Here is a 26,014-nt window from a genome sequence, read left to right as displayed (position 1 = left end):
CTCCGTTTATCTGTTTCCCCTTCTCCAGTGCCACATTTGGCACCTTTCGGGGGGGGGTTATGCGTGTACCTGTTTTGGACAGGTGCCTGTCCCCACTTCCGTCAGACCTTGCAGTGGCGAGGTACGTCAGAAATTCAGCCCCTCTCCTCCTTCTCTGCCATTCAGAAAGCGCAGCGCACATGCGCAGTAGGCAATCAGCTGTGAAGCCACAAGGCTTCACTGCCGGTTTCCCTTACAGGCTATGGCTGGGGCAGCACCCAAGAGCCGATAGAAACATTGGCTGGGGTGCCGACATCGCTGCTGACTTTAAATTTTTCCATGGGGGGCTGGAGCTCCGCTTTACTGTTTTCTGACCTTCTCTTGCCAGACTGCTCAGAGTCAGATACTCTCCTGTCTCCGCAACATAAAATGCAAAAGTGCACAAAAAACAAATTAATGAATCTCCTAGAACATCTCATTTCAAGGAAACTGAGGGGTGCCAAATGTGTCAGACGTCAGCTTGGAGTTAGCATCTCAAGTAGAGAGTATTCCACCCAAAGTGTAGTCTGTAGAATCTCTGTGGTGATATCCCACCACCAGTATATAATGCACTCACCAGAAGATGAATAAAGATGAGCCTTGTGTTATAAAACATGTAAACAGACAATGATGTCACCAGTGATCAGCATTCAGGTGGAAGTGGAGTAAACAGTGAGGAATCTACATACCCCTTCATTGGGGTTATACTGCATAAAAAAGCTCACCAGGAGCCAAGAATATAGCTAATATGGTGTAGTACTTATTAAATAAAATGGGAGTACATGTACACAAAGGCCCTAAAAATAGTATAAAATGCAAGAAAAGCACACCGCTCCTACCATGAGGTTGGCAGATCCCTTTGACAATGTGTTTGAGCATAAAACACCTCGGAATGTGTTCTATACACTGACATTGTTGCCACCGCGACCTGGTGGTGGAAGCGGTGTGCTTTTTTGTGACGTCTGACATAGATGAACAGATATAAAAAGCCCTTTCCTTAGTATGTGTAACAGACCAAAAGAGAAAAGTTTATTGCTAGGGTTTACACAGCCTTATATGAGTTACATTTAGAGGATAGAGGGAAACTGTAAAGTGATTGTAAACCCTTTTTATTTTAAATAACGTGAGGGCTGGAGGTGAAGATTATGATTTTGTGTTGTTTTTATAGTATGTTGGTATTGCGTTGGTTATTATCTGGAGTGGTGTTAAAGAAAGTGGTGTATTATTTTATTTGGTAGTTTGCCTGTTATTTTAATCTGTTATTTATTCTATGTTATTTTAATTGTATGGTTGTTTTTTTTGTAGTGTAGTTTTAATTTTGTTATTTGGTGTTAATGGCTGTTATTGGTAATTTTGTTGTGTTTTTGCATCTTGTTCAGTCGTAACAATTTCCCAATTTCCCTTTGGGATTAATAAAGTATTCTGTATGTTATACTTACCTGCATTGTGCAGTGGTTTTGCACAGATCAGCCATGATCCTCCTCTTCTCAAGTCTCCCGCTGGCACTCCTGGCTCCTCCCCCCCGCCGAGTGCCCACCATACCAAGCCACTTGCTATTTGGGCACTTGTACGAGCTCACTCCTGAGCCGTGTGACTGATGGCAGCGGGAGCCTACGAGGAGGGAGATTGCTGCTGCTCTCGTGCACATCGCTGGATCAGGAATTGGGCTCAGGCAAGTAGTAGGGGGGAGGTTTTTTTACTATAATTTAGAGCAGTGGTCATCAACCCTGTCCTCAGGGCCCACTAACACGCCAGGTTTTATGTATTACCTTGGGGAGATACAGACTAGAATACTGCAATCACTGATATGACCTGTGATGTATTTCCGTTATCTTGCAAACCTGGCCTGTTAGTGGGCCCTGAGGACAGGGTTGATGACCACTGATTTAGAGAATGCATTAAGATAAAAAAAAACTTCAGCCTTTAAAGGACAATGTTATGAACAAGTTAAGTTGTACTTTCATTTAAGAAAATCATAGCATTTACTTAAACAAAGGTTTATTTTATCCAGTAGTCTACAGGACTAGTGACAGGGGTGTCTAGAAAATACCAGGGATTGCTATAAAGGTGATTGAATCATTGCGCTTATACCATGCTGTTCTTACACAAATGTCGTAACAATTTACAATGTATAAGATTTTAAGAAGATGAATCTATAAGACTAATAAAAGATAAATTATACACTAGATAATATATTACTGTTAACTGTAGCCTGGGATTCATCTGTCCTATGTCTCACTATTCTAAGACTATTAAAGTTATTCACGGAAAAGTAAAACGAATAACTCATAAAATATTTATGTGTGATGATTCTAAACAGTGGGCTGGAGGAAGGGGTGTAACACAAAAAAACAGCCGAACTAGAGACTAACTCAGTTAATAAATACTACCATTAATTATTAGTATTAACTACATACAGATATTAGAATGCAAAATTTTTCCCTTAAGTTGGCTCACTTGACGACTAGAGCATATACAATTATGTGTGCAGCTATGTCCATTATCCTAAAATGAAAAAAAGGTATGAGTATTAAGTCTTTTGGGGCTGCAATAGGCTTCCCATGGTCTTCTGTGCCTAAAATGATGTCTTTGTTGTGTAGAATCTGCAAATTAAGGACTTACCTGGAGCAGCAAGTGATATTTCAGGACCCTTTGCATAGGAACAACAAGAAGATCACGCAGTGTGAATTTCCCGTTATTTGCTCTCTTTGAACATTCCTGTTTAGATGAAATATTGTTATCATTACATCGCTGCAGTCTCTGCTTTCAATGACACATTACAGAATTATAAAAAAACAGATGCATGGCCCTGAAAATGTCATCTATATTTAAGCAAAATAAGATTTTACGTTTTGCAAGAAAACAATCACATTTAAAAATGTACACCTATAAATGTTTTCCTTTTTCACATTAATCACGTCTGCAGGAATAATGGTGTGTGCTGTCATATCACAGCACTGTAAGCTAGGTCATGCAATTGTGCAGATAATTTGAAGGTAATGCTCTAGGCAAAGGGATACAAAAACAATTAAGGAAGAACAAGTCCTATTAAATTGATGTGTATTATAAAGGAATTATGGAATGCACCGGTGCCAAAATCTAGAAAATAAACACAAAAGAACATAAAGTATATTTGCCTTCAAATAATGAATCAGATTCATTTTTAAATGTTGTCTTTAAAACATCAATGTGATTTGTGAAGAAGCTACAGCTTGAAATACTGAAAATCATTAATGAAGCAATGGTGACAGAACCTTTGCCATGAAATGGTCCCACGGTGAAGGACAGAGCTTCACAGAAGCACACTGTTGCTGTCTCTGCAGCTGGTGGTGTGCTGCAGGGAAGATGGATGCTTGCCAGGGGATGGTGCTTCTATTAGCTGACACCATAGAGCACTACTTCTTCTACAAAGGCATCCATAAGGAGTTCACGGCAGGACAGAAACTGGAGTTCTGTCAGCAACTGATAAAAACCCTAAGGCAATTATTTTGGAACTTAAATATCTCGCTATAAGCATGAATTAAACTCAGAATATCATTGATATTATTACTGCTACGGCACTGATTTTAACTGGCAGAATAACAGGACTTGTATGGAAAATTAGACACCTGTAATACACACCTAAAAGGTTTCCAAACCACATCTGATCTGGTCATAATTTCCAGATCATATATAATGGTTTCTAGGTTATGTACAAAAGATATTATTATAGTAATTGTGCTACAGTTTGTAAAATTTACATTTTCTTTAAAAAACACACTCAAGTTGATTTTAGTGTACACAAACACAATATGATACCCATTTGTTTGATGATACATAAAATATGAGGTTGCTTTGAGCAATTAGATACCAAATATGGCAATCCTCATGAATAATGGCCTTGGAATTATTGCTCTCACTTTGGAGTGTGTGGCAAAACCTAATGTGAATCAACATTTTCATGAGTGTTTGCATGTGCATGCATGTAGGGTTGTTGTTTTTTTTTTATTATTGAACTTCTATTTTTTAATTTTTTTATTGCTAACACAGAGAGGCTTAAAAGCCCCCTGTGTGCAGAGGACAGGTTCTCTTAAAGGAGACAGGTTAACACCTCTGCAAAATGATTGAGCACAAACTCTGAACCTGGAAGGGCTCAGAGTTGAGCCCTTCCGGGGTCATACCTCTTTCACATCCAGAAAGATAAAACTCAAATGATGGGTGTGTTCTGAGGCCATGTGATGCTTAAATCCTTGTGACAGCGGGTATGGAGGGATTCAAGTACAGACCAGCCATGTAAGAATGACAGTCATCCAGAATGATGCAGTAACAGATATAAGTTAAAAAGGTGGCTACATACCTCCAGTTTTAATTTGACGTCTTCTCTGGTTTTACATATGTTATCCAGGATGGATATGGCTAACTCCACCTGACTACAGTACTCTCCATAAATAAGAAGTCTGATGAAGATGATAAAAATGAATTAGCTGTGCACAGTGCTTTTTAACATTACACTTATAGAAAACAATGAGCTCATACACAGACAGATATTCCATGAAACATGATAAACGATTAAAGAACTGCCTAAACTTGTAGTAATCATCCAACTATGCAGATGATCTGCAAATTTATGTCTGGCAATCTATAGTTAAAGTAGAATTTCAGGCAAAACCTGTCTAGTCTTAAAAATGTTCCCTCCCTCTTCTCAAAGTACAACTAATGCTGGGCTCACATATGTGCGAATTGGATCTGGGTTTCGCCGCATCCAATTCCCATTACATGCGAGTGTGACTGGCTCTCAATGGAACCGGTTCACACAGGTCCGGGGCAGCCACAGTCTGCATTTCAAAAGGGTTCTGTATGTTTTTGAGTCCTGTTCAGGTGCGAATTCAGGCAAAAATTCGGACCTGAGTTGCACCTGAGGCGGTGAACAGAAACACACCAGACCCTATGCTGTGAACTGCGGCCGCACATATGTGAACCCAGCCTAAATGCAAAACTTTTTTTTGCAGAGATTGCAGAGGGATTACAACCCCTGTCAGTTTTTATTGCTGTCTGTGCCCCAGTTAGGAAGATTCACCCTCTCTATTTTGTGAATTAATGAATGAATGAATGATTTGTAAAGCGCTGCAAATGCGAACTGAATCGCCTCAAGGCGCTGATGCGTTGTGTTGTCAAGCTTTGTCCTGTTTACTATTATCATTGAAAGTGAAAGTTAAAGAAAATCCCAAATTTTGGGTTGTCCCCAGAAAAGTAATAGAGTGACACTAATTCTGGTGACCTGGGGGTCCCCAAGGAATTCCCTTAATTTGCAGGGATTTCCTCTCACCTCCTGTTTTGGCTATGGGACAGTGAAGGAAAATTTCCCCAGTGGGACAAAGAAGGCAAAAAATAAACCGACAGGTTATGAACCTCTCTTACTCTATCCAAAATTTTAAAAAAAGGTTTGCTTATAGTCCTACATTACACCATTTCTGGCTAACCTGTGTAATAATGATTTGTATACTTACCCATTATCAGGCTGCTCTAACCTAGTCATGTGATTCGGCTCCCCTGTGTCAACAAGCGCAGCTGAAAGGGGGAGGAAGGAGCGCCAACAACAGATGTGCCACTAAAGCCTATGGGTGATGTCACTGGTCCCAGGTATTATCAGCCAGTGTCGGAGCACTCTCTCCACTCCCCTGCAGGCGGCCCTGGCTAACATGGGACATCACGTGACCGGACCGAAGAGGCCTGAAAATAGGTATGTAGACAAATCTTTCTTACACAGGTTAGTCAAAATAGGTGTTAGTATGGGGGAGAGATAATGTTTAAAGCAGCGTTGCACCCTGTATTTCAAGTTTGGCCCCCTTCATTGCTGATCTCATTGCTTAAAATATTCAGCTGCCAAAGTTATGGATTTATTTCACTAGTCTCTGTTATTCAAATATAGCATTTCCCATAACTAGATTTTTAGATTTTCAGCATACACAATATAGCTAAATGTAACTATTCTCATCTGTTAAATACAGACATAAAACCTGATAAAGATAATCAAATTGAAAATTAGCTCAAACACCAAGGACACTGAAGTAGGTGAAGTGATGAGACAAGCAGAAAGTAGCAGAAACATTAAAAGGACACAGCAGCATCAGGGTGCAGTATAGGCCCATCTTCCCTTCGGACCTGTTGGTAGTGAATCTATTGTGACCCCTGTTGTTGCTGTTGATGAAGTTATTGCAGATAGTGAAATACTACCTCTCTTTATATGTCAGGAAGACCAAGTGGAGGTTTTGGCTATTTTTATGCGTAATCGAGTCATTGACTTCAAGCATGAGGCTTCTGTGCACTTTCACCAGTTCCTGTATGCCAAAAAGAGAAATATGTGATCACACACAAAAACATTCAAAGAATAAAAACCTAAACTAAACTAGATAAATGGGCACAAACAGCACTGTGTAGGATTCAGTTCACACTGATACGGCATGGGATTTGCAGCGATTCCTGTGGGTTTCCCAGACCGCATCATAATCGCACTCCGTTCATGTCAATGTTAACCACTTCCTGCTCCTAGGGCATCATATGACGTCCTGGACTTTGAGTGGAGATATCTGAATGATGCCTGTAGCTGTATTTTTTTCAGCAGGCGATTCCCTGCAAAGTAAAAGCCCCAAAGTAAAAGACATGGCCCCCCTCCCGCCGCCCACTGGTGCTATTCCTGGCTGCAATCGGCAAGCCGAAGAAAGAATTTGCCGCCGTCAGCGGTTTACCGTAGAGCTGACCGCAGACCAGATGGTGCCCGGCAATCTCTATGTACCTTGAAGGCCGGAAGCGACTTAATGATGTCACTTCCTGTGCCAGCAGATATAAACAGTGCAGTTTTTGTTGGGTAGCCTGAGATTGTTTTTTTTTTTGATCTCAGAATTTCCAGCATAGAGGAGAGATCTGGGGACTTATAGTCCCTAGATGTCTCTGTAAAGAGTACTTATCATGCCCTATTCCTATTACAAGGGATGTTTTCATTCCTTGTAATAGAAATAAAAGTGCTAAAAAAAAAAATTAAAGGGAAAGTGTAAAAATTAAAAAATTAAAAATAAAAAAAATATTAAAGTGAAGTAATAATATGGGTGGGTGGCAATGACAAAATGAGAGGCACCAACATCCCTGTATATAAATATCAAAAAAATTGAGGATTTTTTGGCGGGACTTTAGGAGTGCCAACAAAAAAGGGAAGTCAAACAATGCTCAACAGTAAGTATGTAGAATTTTTAAGATTTTATTGTTACATACAAAAATATTTAAAAATTCCAATATAAAATATACATACATATTCAAGGATACATCTAAAAGTTTAAAACAGAAGATGAAATAAAATCATTCGATAGTAGCGTTGGAGTGATAGTCCTGACATGTTTCGCCACTCTGGGCTCATCAGGGGACATTTTGAAAACAGAATAGATGTAACACTGCGTATAACAAAGTGCAAGCATTACATTGACTTGAAGTGTAACACAGAATATTAAAGTAAAATAACATAAAAATACAATGTGGTGTAATGTCGACTGCTAGGCCCATCAACAAGAGCTCACCAATATGCAGATCTCATACCTGAAATTCAAATATTGGAAACAAGGAAAAAGCTTGCTGAGTGGTGTACTTAGAAAGTGCCGAAAGAGGCCCAGATAAGCTTGACAGCTGAAATCTAGCCAGAAAATTAAAAAACTTGTAATTGATAATTGGATTGAAGTGTAAGTTCTACTCAAAATAGTGGCGGATGGGGGGGAGGGGAAGGGAGGGAAGGAGGGGAAGAAAGGGGGGAAAAAAGGGGGGGGAGAGGAAAGAAGAGAGGGAAGGGGGGGGAATTCCCCCAATTTCCTGTCCCTCCCTTCCTTCCCCCCCCCCCTCTTTCTTCCCCCCCCCTTTCTTCCCCTCCTTCCCTCCCTTCCCCCCCCCCACTATTTTGAGTAGAACTTACACTTCAATCCAATTATCAATTACACGTTTTTTAATTTTCTGGCTAGATTTCAGCTGTCAAGCTCATCTGGGCCTCTTTCGGCACTTTCTAAGTACATCACTCAGCGAGGTTTTTCCTTGTTTCCAATATTTGAATTTCAGGTATGAGATCTGCATATGGGTGAGCTCTTGTTGATGGGCCTAGCGGTTGACATTACACCCCATTGTATCTTTTTGTTATTTAACTTTAATATTCTGTGTTACACTTCAAGTCAATGTAATGCTTGCACTTTGTTTTGTTATACGCAGTGTTACATCTATTCTGTTTTCAAAACGTCCCTTGATGAGCCCAGAGTGGTGAAACATGTCGGGACTATCACTCCAACGCTACTATCGAGTGATTTTATTTCATCTTCTGTTTTAAACTTTTAGATGTATCCTTGAAAATGTGTGTATAATTTATATTGGAATTTTTAAATATTTTGTATGTAACAATAAAATCTTCAAATTTGTACATACTTACTGTTGAGCATTGTTTGACTTCCTTTTTTTGTTGGCACCCCTAAAGTCCCGCCAAATAATCCCCCATTTTTTTGATAAAAAAATTTAAAGCGTCCCCGTCCACTCATGCTCGCACGCAGAAGCGAATGCATTTGTAGGTTGCGCCCCCATATGTAAACAGCGTTCAAACTACACATGTGAGGTATCTCCGCAAATGTTAGAGCAAGAGAAATAAGTCTAGTGCAAGACCTCCTCTCTAACTCTGAATTGGTAACTTTTAATGTGGGAGCGATGTAATTGAGCAATACAAAATTAATGGGCTCAAATCGCACTTCAAAGAATCGCATGTGACTTAAACAGGAATGTGGTGCGATCACATGCAGTTTCCCACACCGCATCAGTGTGAAACAGCACTAAGGGCTATTTTTAAAAGGCTCAGACCACATAACCCTAATATTTCAGTTATTTGTGAATTCTGGTGCACTGAATCACTGCTGATTTCTTATCTGAACTAGACTAAAGCAGTAAAATTACCTTTTTAGAGCTCACAAATCCAACTCTACAGCTACGGAGTCTCATTGTTCTTGCTGCAAGTCATTGTGCATAAACAACCCAGTTGTTTACTTATACTGGTGTTAAAGCTTTGTGAATTGAGCCTTGTGTCTGTAAAGTTAGCCTAGGTCTGAACTCCAGGAAAACAGCAAAATACTCTATTACAATACATAAACTATACTGTGATCAAATTTACATCCCAAAAGAACTTTTAACTGTGTTCAGCCAATCTTGGGCTTTAGGTATGTCTGCTAGACAGCATAGCCAGGTCAGTGGCCTCACAGTTTGGTCATCTGTCAACCCAAACCTCCCCTTCGTGTAAGCGTGTATACTGTTGTATGACATTACTATGAGTACAGTGTCATATAATTGTACAAGTACTTTATAAAACACATTTATTGATGTTTCAATGGATATGTAACTGAATTAAATGGTATTTTATATTAGCCAGGAGCAGTTTTAAAATTTATCATTGTTACTTATTCTTTCGCATCGCCACGGTACTGAAGAGCTATGCTATATTTCTCCTGCTTCTCGTCTAAGGTACTTACAGGGATATTAATAAATATTTGTTGCAGGTCTGTTGAAGGCAAGAATTTTTTCAATGGCTCCATGAAGAACTGCAAAAGGAAAGACAGATAATGAATGTATAAAGAAGTGATGTGAAAAATGAATTCACTGTGATGAACACCAACGACTAATTATACAGGAGGTAAGAGGTTATTTTTGGTATCAAACATTTCACTGTTATCACACCACTAATTTTCTGGCATCCTATATACAAGGGTTTCTCTATCAGTCAGTTAACAGTATTTACACATTTAGAATTTCTAATCAAAGAGCTTAGGCCAGTATAAATACCAAGGTTTAAAACACCTTTGACCCCCTCTGTGTAAGGGTAAGGATGGTCATTGGATGCTCACAATGCTTGGTCTTACCATGTAAAGGTTTTGATATTTTCTTGCCCACTGGTAAATCAGTAGACCAGAAAGTAAGCAGTAGCCTCTGTTTTTGGTTACAGTGTGGATTTGATAGCAACTGCAGTTTTAACTATTTTAAAATAATTTATCATGATTAGACAGGATCTATCGGCTAGCTTTCACCACTTTACACCCACCTTTTCTATCGACTCCAAGGTCTCAGAATATTTCTCCTCTGTCTGCTTAATTTCTAAAAGGCAGCAGCTCCGGATGTCACTCTCTGCAGTCCTCTGCAATCATTCAAAAGAAATGTCATTCAGAAACTCGTAAAAATGATTATAATAATAAATTATGTATTCGTGTCTATCAGACAGTTGAATGGTCAGTAAGATCGTGGTGATGAGAATTTAGAAAAAGATAACATAGTATGTTGTGGTTGGCTTAGGTGGCCTGCCTTGAACCAAAATGTTCAAAGGTTTTAGTTTGGAGCTTTTCAACAGTACCAACAGTAGCATTGATATACTGTATTTAATTAAGTATAATTATTCCACAATATGTTATATTACATCTAGGACACACACATCTGCATTTACACACCAGTACAGGTTTCCTTACATTGGGCATTGCAACTTCAACCTTCATGAGATCTTCATAAACCTCATCTCCTTCATCCTCTCTGTATACACAGTCATAATACAATTCATCATCTTCCTCCATCCCTGATTCACTGTAAGAGAAAAAAAACCTCATGAATTCATATTTGTTGTTTGACAAGTGTTAATGTATAAATGTGATGATCCATCAAAAGGGGCATGGTTTGGTCACCTACCCCCACAAGGCTCCTTCTCGTGTGAGAATGTATAATGTTGTAGGACAGTGCAGTTCAAAGGAGTAAAACCTGTCTGCCTACAAAAATGAACTATTTCTCTGAAGTTGGACGAGAAGGCCTGGCTACAGTCTCCGCTCTAATTTATCCCAAAGATGTTCTATCAGGTTGAAGTCAGGACTCTGTACAGGCCAAGTTTCTCCACTCCTAACTCACGCATCCATGTCTATGGACCTTGCTTTGTGCACTGGTGTGCAGTCATGCTGGAACAGGAAGGGGCCATACCCAAACTGTTCCCACAAAGTTGGGAGCATGAAATTGTCCAAAATGTCTTAGTATGCTGACACCTTAAGAGTTTCCTTTACTGGACCTAAGGGGCCAAGCCCAACCCCTGAAAAACAACCAAACACCCCCCCCCCCCCCCACCAAATGATTTAGACCAGTGCACAAAGCAAGGTTCATCCAGACATGGATGAGCGAGTTTGGGGTGGAGGAATTTGACTGGCCTGCCTAACTCGATAGAACGCTTTTGAGATAAATTAGAACGGAGATTGCGAGCAATGCCTTCTCGTCCAATATCAGTGCCTGACCTCACAAATGTGCTTTTGGAAGAATGGTCAAACATTCCCATAGACAAACTCCTAAACCTTGTGGACAACCTTCCCAGAAGAGTTGAAGCTGTTACAGCTGCAAAGGGTAGGCCAACTCAATACTGAACCCTATGGATTAAGACTGGAATGCCATTAAAGTTCACGTGCGTGTAAAGGCAGGCATCCCAATACTTTTGGTAATATAGTGTATGTTTGAACAGGTAAAAAGTCTACTTAAAACAAAACAGATACAAAGGTTGAGTTTATTCACATGACTGGAAAGAAATAGCATATACAGTTGTGCTCATAAGTTTACATACCCTGACAGAATTTATGATTTCTTGGTCATTTTTCATTTTTCAGAGAATATGAATGATAATACAAAAACTTTTCTTTCACTCATGGTTAGTGTTTGGCTGAAGCCATTTATTATCAATCAACTGTGTTTACTCTTTTTAAATCATAATGACAACAGAAACTACCCAAATGACCCTGATCAAAAGTTAACATACCCCAGTTCTTAATACCGTGTATTGCCCCCTTTAACATCAATGACAGCTTGAAGTCTTTTGTGGTATTTGTGGATGAGGCTCTTTATCTTCTCAGATGGTAAAGCTGCCCATTCCTCTTGGCAAAAAGCCTCCAGTTCATGGAAATTCTTGGGCTGTCTTGCATGAACTGCATGTTTGAGATCTCCCCAGAGTGGCTCAATGATATTGAGGTCAGGAGACTGAGATGGCGACTCCAGAACCTTCACTTTTTTCTGCTGTAGCCAATGACAGGTCGACTTGGCCTTGTGTTTTGGATCATTGTCATGTTAGAATGCCCAAATACGTCCCATGCGCAGCTTCCTGGCTGATGAATACAAATGTTCCTCCAGTATGTTTTGATAACATACTGCATTCATCTTGCCATCGATTTTGACCACATTTCCTGTGCCTTTGTAGCTCACACATCCCTAAAACACAGTAGGAATGGTGTACCTTTCATCATAGGCCTTGTTGACTCTCCAAATGTAGTGCTTATGGTTGTGGCCAAAAAGCAAATTTTTGGTCTCATTACTCCAAATGACTGTGCCAGAAGGTTTGAGGCTTGTTTCTGTGCTGTTTGGCGTATTGTAAGCTTTATACTTTGTGGCATTTGCGTAGTAATGGCTTTGCGTAGTGGCGGCTCAACCATGCAGCCCATCTTTCTTCAAGTGCCCCCTTATTGTGCACCTTGAAACAGCCACACCACGTTTTCAGAGAGTCCTGTATTTCACCTGAAGTTATTTGTGGGTTTTTCTTTGCATCCCGAACAATTTTCCTGGCAGTTGTGGCTGAAATTTTAGTTGGTCTACCTGACCGTGGTTTGGTTTCAAAAGAACCCCTCATTTTCTACTTCTTGATTAGAGTTTGAACACTGCTGATTCGCATTCTTAATTCCTCCCAGATGATTGTTTCACCCACTATCTATCTTGAGGTCACTGGTAATGTTTACCACTATCGGTCATTTTTACTTCGATTGTTATATATTTTTTTGACTTTCACTAATCCTATGGAATAAACAGCACTATTCATTCGACTGGTAGCAAGTTTTATTTATGCATATAGCATCGCTTTGGATTGCAATCGATCAATTTTTCAGAGCACTACAGTTTGTTTTTTCTCTGGTGCCCATAATTCCAAAAGTTATGTTTGGCGCAAAATCAACACTGCAAATCACCAAAAGAACACCATACCCACAGTGAAGCATGGTGGTGGCAGCATCATGTTTGGGGCTGTTTTTCTTCAGCTGGAACAGGGGCCTTCGTCAAGGTAGAAGGAATTATGAACAACTACAAATACCTGTCAATATTGGCAAAAAACCTTCAGGCTTCTCCTAGAAAGCTGAGCATGAAGAGGAACTTCATCTTTCAGCATGACAACAACCCAAAGCATATATCCAAATTAACAAAGGAATGGCTTTACCAGAAGAAGATTTAAGTTTTGGAATGGCCCTGCCAGAGCCCAGACCTGAATCCGATTGAAAATCTGTGTGGTGATCTGAAAAGGGCTGTGCGCCGGAGATGCCCTCGCAATCTGACAGATTTGGAGTGTTTTTGCACACAAGAGTGGGCAAATATTGCCAAGTCATGATGTGCCATGCTGATAGACTCATACCCAAAAAGACTGAGTGCTGTAATAAAATCAAAAGGTGCTTCAAAAAAGTCATAGTTTAAGGGTGTGCACACTTATGCAACCATATTTTTTTTTAATTTTTTTTTTTACTTCTCTCCACCTAATAATATTTCAGCTTGCTGTAAAACTGAGTTGTACAGTTTATAGGTCACATCAGAGTTCTGAAATGTTTTATCTTTTTTGTCTAATTTTTTTTACATCGCAGAAACCTGACATTTTAACAGGGTGTGTAGACTTTTTATATCCACTGTATATGGATACTATTAAGTAAGCTTGTAATGGTAGTAAACCAATCTGTACTGCTAAAATGGAGATCTTTCCTATCACTATGCCAGTGATAAAGAAAAAATAATAATTTTGTCGTCTACATATTGAGCTTTTAATTTTGTAGCTGCTCCCTGTATAGCCAGTGTAATCTGTAATGAAAATGAAACATAGCATTGCCATAAATCACTGATATCAACAAAAAGAGATCTTTACCTTTTACCTCTAATACAAAGTACTCTAAAATGATGCCATCCCACATGACATTTTCTAAGGCCCCTTTCACACTGGGGCGGTGGGGGTGTCGGCGGTAAAACAGCGCTATTTTTAGCGCTGTTTTACCGCCGTTTTTGCGGCTGTGTTCGGCCACTAGCGGTGCGGTTTTAACCCCCGCTGGCGGCCGAAAAAGGGTTAAAACTGCTCGTACAGCGCGGCTATAGCCGCGGTATTGCCGCGGTATAGCCGCGCTGTCCCATTGATTTCAATGGGCAGGAGCGGTTTAGGAGCGGTGAACACACCGCTCCTTCACCGCTCCAAAGATGCGGCTCGCAGGACTTTTTTTACCGTCCTGCCAGCGCACCGCTTCAGTGTGAAAGCCCTCGGGCTATCACACTGAACAAACAGTGGTGGCTGTTTAGGGGCGGTTTGCAGGTGGTATTTTTAGCGCAATACCGCCTGCAAACCGCCCCAGTGTGAAAGGGGCCTAATGGAATGAGCCAGCCTTTCTATGTCAGCCTATAAGTCTTTCCTTCATTGCCAAACCCAACTACAGTTAAACCCTTTTCCTAAAGTCACACGCCCTTAACAAGAGTGTTTCAAAAGACTGACATAAAGACAACAATATACAAGCTATTTAATAAAACAAAGTAAATTGGCGCAGTCCAATTACATTGAAGCAAATTCTAACTATAAGTATGAGATTTGTTTACCCTCTTTTTTACAGCCCAGTAAATACATCTATATAAAAAGTATCATAACAAATTTCACTTAATTTGGCACAAATATATATATATAAACACAATACATATATAAAACATATTACAAATACATACTCAAGTAAATCAGGCAGAGCTTTATAAATGTCTTCATCTTGCACGCTTTCCTCTGTGGGAAACGGCCTGTACAAAAAAATATATATATTTGTTAAGTTGTTTAAGGTTATACAGCAGATTTATTTTTTTGTGTTTGGCATTCCAAAACTATAATGTGATATCTGCTTAAACATTATCAGTAGACACAAGATGAACATTTCCACTCCAACAGTTTGACCCCTTTCACACTGGCAGTGCCGCCCGTTAAAATCGCTTTTCAGCCGCTAGTATGGTGCTTTTTACCCCAAAAAATTGTAAAAAGTCCTGTTTTGCGGCGCTTTCAAATCGCTTTTCAGGCACTTTGGAAGCGCTGCCTACTCACTGCAATGGGCAGGGGGTTTTGGGAGTGCTATTTACAGCACTCCCAAACCGCCCCAAAGATTTTACTTTTCGTAACGTCCCACAAGCGCACCGCCTCAGTGTGAAAAGACACATTGCAATGAGTGGGAGGCGGTTTTCAGGCGCTTTTCAGCGGCTATTTCTAGCACTTAGCAAATCAACCTCTAACTGTTATCAGATTATTATTAGGGTGCAAAATGATGTGGCACAAACTGGTCAATGTAACAAAATGTTTAGATATATATATATATATTTCTCAAAGGATAACGAACAGCTATGATGTGCAAAGGGCCATAACACATTATAATTAATCATTATTTCTTGTTCTTACTATAGTAAACTGAAATTTAACTCCTGAGAGCAACAACAATTTGTGCTACATTATACTGAATACACCTACATGATATTCAGTCTTATTGTTTATGCAGTGTTTGTCCTAAAGCACATTTTGAAGGACATTCTTCATCTATTGATATATTTTGTTCAGTACTATTATGAAGACCACAATAGTACACCATTTGCAGTTACAGAGACACTGTCTTCAGATGAGAAGTGAGGAAAGTTGAATAATGAATTACTACAATTATTATATAAACTGATATGGACTTTAGCTTCAAATACATTTTGGTTGGAATATGCTTTTTGTATGTCCTACCTAGACAGAGAACAAGGGTTTTTATGTAGAATTAATATTCAAGGACTTTCTTGTAGTTGAGCAGAATTAACTTTAAACTTGCATAAAACATCCATCAATTTTTTAAGCCGTCATACTAATACATGGTCAACATCTATAATTTAATATCGACTAATGTGCCTGTAACTACCTTTATTGCAAATGTCTCCTCAATGTGCAAAAAATGTCCTGAATAAATATTATAGTTCTTGATGTTATTGCTATAAGAGTGCTGTCACACTGGGGCGTTGGGGGCGTCAGCGGCAAAGCGCCGCTATTTTTAGCAGCGCTTTACCAACATTTTAGCGGCGCTATTCAGGCACTAGCGGGGTGCTTTTAACCCCCACTAGCGGCTGAAAAAGGGTTAAAACCGCCAGCAAAGTGCCGCTGCTGTGAGCGGTTCGGCGGTGCTGCCCATTGATTTCAATGGGCAGGGGGCTTTAGGAGCAGTGTATACACCGCTCCTACAGCGCTGCAAAGATGCTGCAGATCCTGCAAGCGCACCGCTCCAGTGTGAAAGCACTCGGGCTTTCACACTGGAGTGAGAGGAGAGGCTCTTTACAGGAGCTATTTTTAGCACTAAAACGCTTGTAAAGCGCCTCAGTGTGAAAGCAACCTAATTGTTACTACCACTCATAATAACACATGTTGATTATATACCGGAAAAGAATTGATAGTTATTCCCGTGCTATCATGTATGGGTGTCTACAAGTATGGAAAAGCTGCTTGCACCGCAAAGGGTCCCACTTGGCCCTGTAATAGAAATAAATGAAGGGTATGGTGCTGCGCTAATCCAGTAGAAGATAGATAATGTTGTTAAAGGTAGTAGTATATAACATATATCCTAGTGGGTAGATACGTGTGCTAATTGAGTGTCACAACTTAAGGCTGTGGAGCCAAAAAATAAATAAAATAAAAATAAAGTGCCAAGTGCATAAGTAGTACAATACAGCATAGACTTGCTAATAATGTAAATAGTGTTCAAACAAGTGACACGGTGCCAAATACTTTAGTGCAACCAATATAGTGCCCTAGTAGGGGTATAAACTAAAATACTCAAAGGCATAACGACATAGATGCAATATTATGTAGTGGTATGTTCATAAATAAATATAAATGCAACTGGTGACAAATTCAATGCAATACAGTGCAAAAAATACTGCAATCGTGTGTATCATGCACATACAGGGGTATACTGTGATCTCAATGTGTCTAATGTGAAAATACACACAGTGACAGATATTCTACATAAATGTCAGATACATTGTATACAAATGGGAAGGTATACAGTAAAGTACCTAGTGAAATAAATAAAGTACAATAGGTGACAGAGGTATTAGTCCATAGTGGGTAAAATAGAACATCCTGTAACTTCACACCAAGCAAGAAGATTTTTTGCAGGGCATATAGTGAGTTTATGCCATAAGGTGTATCAACCAGGGAAAAAACACTGTGACTCCTCTTCGTGACAAAAATCCTGCACTAGTAAGTAACGGCCCCTTACCACATCTTACTGAGGTAACAGCGTAAACAGCAGAGCTGATATAGGCTCCTTTTCATAAACCTGGACCCGGCTATGTTCTCCAGACTCTAGGTCCCTTCAGAAGTGTAGTGGCCATAGCAATACAGCATATCACCGACGAGCGGCGAGCTCGTATGTGTCCGTCAATGGGATGTGCCTCTCCTGTCCCTACGCGTGATGTCACGTGCCTCGTGACTTCATCAGGGAATGCATGTTGATTATAATTACTGTACAAGTGCCTCAGTTTTTGTCAAGTCATTAGGTATTTTATTACATACCATTCTTCACAATAAAATGCTTTTGAATTAAGATGTATGCATATATATATATATATATATATATATATATATATGTATATTCCATTTTTTTTGTATATGTATACACAGTAGTGTGTAAACGTTTTAGGCAGGTGTGAAAAATGCAATAAATTAAAAATGCTTTCAGAAAAAGAAATGTTAATAGTTTATTAATTTAATTTATTGATTAATAACATAGAAAGTAAATGAAACAGTAAATGAACAGAAGAGAACTGCGAATCAAATCAATATTTGGTGTGACCACCCTTTGCCTTCAAAACAGCATCAATTCTAGGTACATTTGCACACAGTTTTTGAAGGAACTCAACAGGAAGGTTGTTCCATCTTGGAGAACTAACCACAGATCTAATGCAGATGTAGGCTGCCGCAAATCCTTCTATCACTTCATGTAATCCCAGACAGACTCGATGATATTGAGATCAGGGCTCTCTGGGGGCCAAACTAACACTTCCAAGACTCCTTGTTATTTTACAATGAAGATAGTTCTTATTAATGGCATTGGCTGTATGTTTGGGGTCATTGTCCTGCTGCAGAATAAATTTGGGGTCAATCACTCGCCTCCCTGATGGTATGGCAGGGCATGATGGATAAGTATCTGCCAGTATTTCTCAGCACAGCAGACACCATTGATCCTGACAAAATCTCCACCTCTATTTGCAGAAATGTGCAAGACAACTCCACCATGCTTCACTGTTGCCTGCAGATACTCATTATTGTAATGCTCTCCAGCCCCCAGTCTTCTTTGAAATCTTTGCCTGGGAGAGACCTTGCTGATGCAGTATAACTACCTTGTGTCTTGTTGTGTGTTCAGTCTTGCCATGGTGTATGACCTGTGACATGAAACTTCCATAACCTCACCTTAGTAGCAGAGTTTGGCTGTTCCTCACCCGGTTTTAAGCCTCCCACACAGCTGTTTATGTTTCAGTTAAAGTGGTTGTAAACCCAATGTCATCCTTTCTAAACTACTGCCATAGGGGTTATCTATAAGGATATACATGCCTCCTGCATGTATCTTTACCTGTCAAATGTCTCCCCTCTGTCTGTTATGAGACCCGAAAAACTGCAGATTCTGTGGGTGGGTCTGTTGTCTGGAACTCGGTGGGTGGAGTCGTGATGTCAGTAGACTCCCCGCCCACCTCTACACTCCCCTTGTCAATATGCATTTTCTCCTGTGTAATTCTTACACTGAACTTCTGCTATGATCTCTAACATCCAGTGAAAAGACAGGAAAGTAACCACATGACTTTAGCATGCCCAATCATGCTGAGGTGTGGAACAGCCAATCCTTGCAGAGCTGCTGAAGAAAGGAGTGGGGGTGGGAATCAAAAAATAATGCATGTCTTAGGCTAGTGCACGGGATATGTAAATCACCTGTCACTCACAGCAAGGATGAGGATTTGACAAAGTTTTTCTCTGTTTGTCAAGTTTTATTTCACTGAACAATAAAAGAGGATTGCTCAGAGCTGGATTAATTCTTTGTGGCAAGACTGGGCTCAAATGATAGGAAATCTTATATTCTACATTATGATATAAAAAAAAAAAATTTGGGTTTATATGCACTTTAATGATTGTGTTTCAACCTACATATGGAATTAATGATCATTAGCACCAGCTTGGTATAATTGGTTAATCATACACCTGACAAAATCCTACAAAATCCCTGACTTTGTGCAAGTGTACAAAGTGTGCAGAATTGATGCTGGCTTGAAGCCAAAGGGTAATCACACCAAATAATGATTTGATTTATATTTTTCTTCTATTTGCTCACTTTGCATTTTGTAAATCGATTAAAAATAAACAATTAAAATATATATTTTTGAAAGCATTCTTACTTTACAGCATTTCATCACACCAGCCTAAAACTTTTACACAGTACTATGTACATATATATACGAGTACACATTTACTGTGCATGCAGACAATGAACATTCCAAAAGCTTGTTAAAATTAGAGTCTTTGTGCCATTAAGCATACCTATTTAAATAAAAGAATAATAACTGACCTGATTCCACATGACAGGGCATTTGCAGTATGGGAGAGCTTGGACAAAGTCTCTATAACCTGAAAATAGAAACAATACATATGTAATATTTGTCAAAGTTTAATTTGACAAGCTGAAGTTAGAAGCTTATTGGCTATCATGTACAGCTGCACCAGATTTTACATTTTTTCAGTTTTAGTACATTAACCCCTCTGTGTCTGTACATGAACATACAGATGGTGCAGCGCTAGAAAAAGCAACACAGATAGTCCATAAAGCATTCAGTGAATCCAATCACTCAGGTGCGGTGCGGCTTCATGCTGACATCAGTGACTTTTGGTGAACCCTCCACCAGTATAAAGGATGGCCTCTCACCTTTTAGCAGGGACCCTTTGATTATAGAGGGTCGCATAAGCATTCCTATACGGGTCAGCTAAAAATGGAGCACAGCCAATCCACATCCGTCACTCCCGTTTTAGGCAGCGGGACTCAAAAGGGCAAGACAAGACACTTTCCGGACGTTTGGACTGTGCTGATCTCTGTAGGAGTGTCCTCCTCTATAAATGTCCCCGTTATTCCATCCTCCTCCATAGACTGCTGATCATCCCTCACATACTTCTCTTCTTCTTCTGCTTTAACCTCAAAAAGTGTTCACACATGGAGACAGAGTGGAGATCCAATCCATATAGAATTTGAGGTTAAAGCAGAAGAAGAAGAGAGGTATGTGAGGGATGATCAGCAGTCTATGGAGGAGGATGGAATAACGGGGACATTTATAGAGGAGGACACTCCTACAGAGATCAGCACAGTCCAAACGTCCAGAAAGTGTCTTGTCTTGCCCTTTTGAGTCCCGCTGCCTAAAACGCTCTCTATAATCAAAGGGTCCCTGCTAAAAGGTGAGAGGCCATCCTTTATACTGGTGGAGGGTTCACCGAAAGTCACTGATGTCAGCATGAAGCCGCACCGCACCTGAGTGATTGGATTCACTGAATGCTTTATGAACTATCTGTGTTGCTTTTGCTAGCGCTGCACCATCTGTATATTCATTTTATTTTAGGGATTTGGTTGTTGACCCTGGTGTTCAGCTGCTGTGCTCTTATATATACCCATCTGCGCTGATTTATTCTCTTTTTAGTTCTGTGTCTGTATATGTTGAAGTCACACTATCATTAACCACTTGTCGACCAGCTGCCGCAGTTATACTGCGGCAGAATGGCACAGGCAGGCAAATCGCCATCATGTCATGTCGCTCCTTAAGGCGGCCACTAGGGGCAAGCGCACGCGCAACTCACCCCCAGAGCCGATGCGAGTGCCCAGCAGTCCTTCGTAACACAGCGAGAACCAGGATCTCTGTGTGTAAACATAGAGATCCCGGTTCTTTGAGGGGAGAAGTGACAGATCGTCTGTTCATACAAAGTACGAACAGCGATCTGTCATCTCCCCTAGTCAGTCCCCTCCCCCCCTCAGTTAGAACACACACTAGGGAACACAATTAACTCCTTGATAGCTCCTAGTGTTAACCCCTTCACTGCCAGTGACATTTTTACAGTAATAAATGCATTTTTATAGCATTGATCACTGTATTAATGCCAATGGTCCAAAAAATGTGTCAAAATTGTCCGATGTGTTCGCTATAATGTCGCAGTCCCAATAAAAATCGAAGATCGCCGCCATTACTAGTAAAAAAATAATAATAATTTTAAAAGTGCCTTACCGCGTGTTTAGCCATGTTTAGAAGCGTTTGGTGCTCGAAATGCCTGTAAACTCAGCTTCTGAATGCATTTTTTTGCATTCCAAAAAATGCCTCTAAACTCAACTGCCTAGAAACGACTGTAAACGACCCTGTGTACATGGACAGATAAGATAACATAGAAGAGAGTTATGGGGCAGTTGAAAAAAACTCCCAACTGCTCCTAAACGTCCGTTTACCAGCAGCAGTGTACACGAGGCCTAATGCAGCATGGTCACCAATATGCTTCCTGTCTGCTATCTGGAAAATAAAGGAGTATTCCCTACACTGATGAAGTTCTTCACTCTGCTTAGCACACATGCAATAAACCCCAACTGAATGAAAATGCTTTTGATAAAAATAAAAAACTGTAAGCGCAAATATTTGTGTACACAAAGTAATATAGCAGGCAATATGAGAGCAATAGCAGCTCAACAGTCCATATAGCAACAGTTCTTAGGCTGAGGTGGCAGGAGGCAGCTGTCCTCAGAGAAAAGCCAGCTCTGTAAGCAGATTGAGGAAGAGGGAGAGACACAGGAAGCGCCAACCTGAGCGTAGTATAAAAGGTACGATTTATTAGCAAAGTATGTAATGCACTTACAGGAAATAGCATAAAAACAGGCTCATCTGTGTATGGTGGTGTCTGCAGGTGTAGATCGGCATCCAAAACGAGCGTCCACGGTTCTGACAGATGACTGGGGGAGCCTCAATCCGTCCTCGCATTTACTTTTTGCTGTGCTCTTAAACATCCCTGGGTAGCTGATACTCCGAGCACGTAGCCTCTTTTATTCAGTTGTTTCTCCCCTGGTGTCTCTCTGCTTCCTGGTGACGTAATCTCCCTGCGCTCCACGGTGATCCAGACTGACTTCCTGGTGGCCACAGGATGGACTGAGGCTCCCCCAGTCATCTGCCAGATCTGTGGATCTCGTTTTGGATGCCGATCTACACCTGCAGACACCACCATTTACAGATGAGCCTGTTTTTCTGCTATTTCCTGTAAGTGCATTACTTACTTTGCTAATAAATCGTACCTTATATACTACACTCAGGTTGGCGCTTCCTGTGTCTCTCCCTCTTTCTTAATGAAAATGCTGACCCCTCCTCTTCCAGCTATGCAGACGAGTACAGAAAGATGATAAAAACACATGTAAAAACTTATACAAGCTGTAAATAAAAGTAAATTAAATCATATTTCATTTAATAATTGGATTACATAGTGAACATAAATATCTGTCCAGAGTTACAACAGGAAAAGTCTGTGCTACTGGCAATATAGGACAGCAACATAAAGTTATTAAAAACACAAAGTGTATAACTCATATAGAATATACATTTATACATATTGTGAGGCACTGCGTGGGTTGTGGCCAGTGTATGTGTCACATAGGTTTTTCACCTACACATGGCGAGAGGCTAAGGGAATTGTAACTGTTGTAAAATAAACAAACTGTTTTCTTAGCTCTGAAGTTCTGGTCTGGGTCCTGGAGCCCGGAGACTTTGCAGAGTTTTGGGAGAGAGAAAACCCTGAGTCCTAGGTCCTAGCCAGCCCTTACTAGTGAGCTGTGCACGGGCCTTTCTATATCTGAAGCTGAGGCTCAGTAATTCTCTTTCTCATTCTCTCTGCTATATGAGAGCCTGTTGTAAAAGGCCTGCGAAAGGCTGAATCCTCTTGAGAATAAAAATATGTGCAAATTAATCCTCCCTAAATAAATCAATTAGTGGCAAACAAAAATCCAAACGTATTTTATATATATATATATATATATATATATATATATATATATATATATATAGATTAATATAAACCAGACACATTAAAGTGCAATGTGCATAAAAATATTGCAAAATATTAAAAGTGCATATATAGATACAAAAGTGCTTAGTGCTCCACAATAATCATAGTAAACAGTCCTGATATGTAATCATAAAGTGATTGGTGAAAAAATCCTGTGAATCAACATCAAATAAGTGTGTAAAAACAGTGTCCGTTGATGGTGTTATCCAACATGCTCATAATATCCTTGGTGCTGCAAACCGGTGCACTTCAGTGGCCCCCCTAAGTTATTGTGCTCACCTCAGAGCATGTAACCCAGCTGCTACACTGAGTCAAAACACGCTTTGGAGCCACCCCCAAGCTCTGTGCTGATTAACAGATGTCAGTCTCCCCCTGATGAAGACACGTGATCCCTGTGTCGAACACGCGTAGGGGAGGGGCCAGGGCGGAGTGAGCAGCACGGAGTCTGTCTAGTGGAGACGCATACTGTACCACACACCATACCTTCGCTTTTGTTACTATTTCGGAGGCTTGATATAGAGCGGTGCACTTACGCACCGGGATAGTGTGAGTACCCCACACTGGGACATAGCCTTCCTAGATCAGTACTCTAAGGAACGTATGGTCCCCAGAGGACTGTGGTGGAACACACACCCCCAACAAGGGGATTTAGAACTGGAACCTTGGTTCCGTTATTTTAATGAGGCAGGGATTTCACTTTTGGGTTTTTTGATAGAGAAAAAACGACTAAGAATGACTGCCATAATTAAAGAAATTAAGGAAATTAAAGATAAACTTGCTCCACACAAATCCACTTCAGAATACATTTCACACTCCACCAGTTTAAAAAAACATTTAGAAAAAGAAGAGAGAGAGCAGAAAATTAAGAAACAGAAGAAGTATACTAGAGACGTCAAGGATTATAGGAGTGGGTGTGTTTTCAGCTGGCAAACTATAGATAACACACCTATAAATTCAGATATTGAACAGTCACAAATGGATACTTCAGGTCAACAAGAATCCCGACCACAATATCAACAACACACCCAACCTATACAGGATAAAGTTGAGTCTACTTACAACGGTTATGAAATCAATTACTCGTCAAATATCCCCTACACTCCTGCATCCAACCGGAAAGGACCTCCCCCCAATCAGAGAGGGAGAGGGAAGGGTACAGGGGGTTAGGGCAGAGAACACAGAGACCAATCACAAAATTATGACCATCACAGACAAGATAGGTCACCATGTATAAGAGCGAATTACCAGGACCAGCATTATGATCACTATTACCCTCAAAAAACACCTGTACGCACCTACAATAGATTTTCACCTTTAAGGGATGAGAGACCACGTGATGGCTATAATTCCCAATATCCTTATAGGGACAGAGAGAACAACTATCATAACAGGTCACCTTTTAATTACAATCAGCAACAGCCTGGACCCTCCAATATGGTGAGTTTTCCCAGAGAACCAGAAGGATACAAACGAAGTTTAGATCCAAACGGCGTACTAGAGGGGGTGGCGTGCCCGGAAAAAGAAAGGGGACCTAAAAGATAACGGTATTTTTAATCTTAGTAGAGTTAATTTTTCGGAGGCAGAACATTTGGTTTTGAAAAAGGGTTTGAAATTTGTTCCCCCTAAAAGATTGAACAAATTTAACTCTATTCATAGATGTGCAGAAATATGTACGGAAGCTTAATGTCCAAAGATATATTATTTCTAATCCTACTAGGCCCCAGAATGAAGCTACCTCACACATAGTACATTCGGGACTTTGAAATCCATCGTTGTTTAATCCGCCTGGCCCGACCGCACCTTCCATTAAAGTCTTCCGGGATCTTGTTTTACAGGATTTGGATAAATTGCCCATGAAGAGGATACACAGTGACCCCAATATAAAAATTGGTCTTAAACAACTTTGTGAGCGTAAAGATCTCACTATCTGCCCTGCGGATAAGGGTGGGGGGATAGTCATCTTAGACAAAAGTGACTACCACTTGAAAATGACCAGAATTTTAAGCGATACAGATACCTATTCATGACTTCCCAATAATTCGACATCTACTTTCAAGAAGACACTTACCAACCTTATTGATACGGGATTCCAGTTAGGGATTTTAGATTTTAGATTAAGGAGAAGAGTTACTTAATACCAGTTGCTCCACGCATTCCTGTTATCTACTACTTGCCTAAAGTACATTTACATTACATTTACATTTACAAGTATTACCCAGCCTCCTGGGCGTCCCATCATTAGTGGCATCGACTCCATCACATCCCGTATAGGGAAATATATCGACTTCTACCTCCAACCCATTGTTCAATCAATGCCATCATATTTGAGGGAGACTAAAGATACTATTGCCAAGTTGAAACATGTAGATTACAGTGAAGACCTTCTGCTCGTCACTGCTGATGTTACAGCACTATATACATGTATACCTCACAACTTAGGCCTTGCAGCAGTAGAATTGTTTTTATCCAGAAATAAGGCTATTCCAAGAACTCAACAAAGATTTATTATGGAGCTGCTGCGTTTCACCACCAAACATAATTATTTTTGGTACAATGGAGATTTTTATCTCCAACAAAAAGGTGTGGCCTTGGCTAACATCTTTATGGCACATTGGGAGGAGGATGTCGTCTATGCCTTAGACCCCCCGGAATTGGTCCTCTGGGCTAGGTACATAGACGATATCCTCCTCCTATGGAGAGGTAGTGCCAATTCTCTGCACTCCTTTATAGCTATTTTGAATGACAACAAAATAGGCATCAATTTGATCTATGAAGTCAGCTCTTCCACTATTCATTTTTTAGACCTAGAGATAACAGCTGTTAATAATC

The 26,014-nt window shown here is 40.2% G+C and overlaps 1 protein-coding gene across 1 annotated transcript in view; it reads right to left on the bottom strand.

Moving 5' to 3' along the window:
* The window catches only part of VAV3 (vav guanine nucleotide exchange factor 3), a 370,216-nt gene that overhangs the window by 163,023 nt on the left and 181,179 nt on the right, over positions 1 to 26,014 (bottom strand). The window contains exons 3-10 of the mRNA XM_073592989.1: positions 19,683 to 19,741; positions 14,791 to 14,856; positions 10,515 to 10,626; positions 10,097 to 10,189; positions 9,531 to 9,599; positions 6,232 to 6,335; positions 4,355 to 4,454; positions 2,641 to 2,736 (exon numbers count right to left, since the gene is read on the bottom strand). Of these exons, the coding sequence (XP_073449090.1) occupies positions 2,641 to 2,736; positions 4,355 to 4,454; positions 6,232 to 6,335; positions 9,531 to 9,599; positions 10,097 to 10,189; positions 10,515 to 10,626; positions 14,791 to 14,856; positions 19,683 to 19,741 (699 nt within the window). The remainder of the gene's footprint in view (positions 1 to 2,640; positions 2,737 to 4,354; positions 4,455 to 6,231; positions 6,336 to 9,530; positions 9,600 to 10,096; positions 10,190 to 10,514; positions 10,627 to 14,790; positions 14,857 to 19,682; positions 19,742 to 26,014) is intronic.

This window comes from Aquarana catesbeiana, linkage group LG07 (genome assembly GCF_042186555.1).
Source record: "Aquarana catesbeiana isolate 2022-GZ linkage group LG07, ASM4218655v1, whole genome shotgun sequence".
Taxonomy (NCBI): Eukaryota; Metazoa; Chordata; class Amphibia; order Anura; family Ranidae; genus Aquarana; species Aquarana catesbeiana.
Note: the sequence above shows the minus strand (reverse complement) of the source record. Positions and strands in the feature narration are given on the sequence as shown.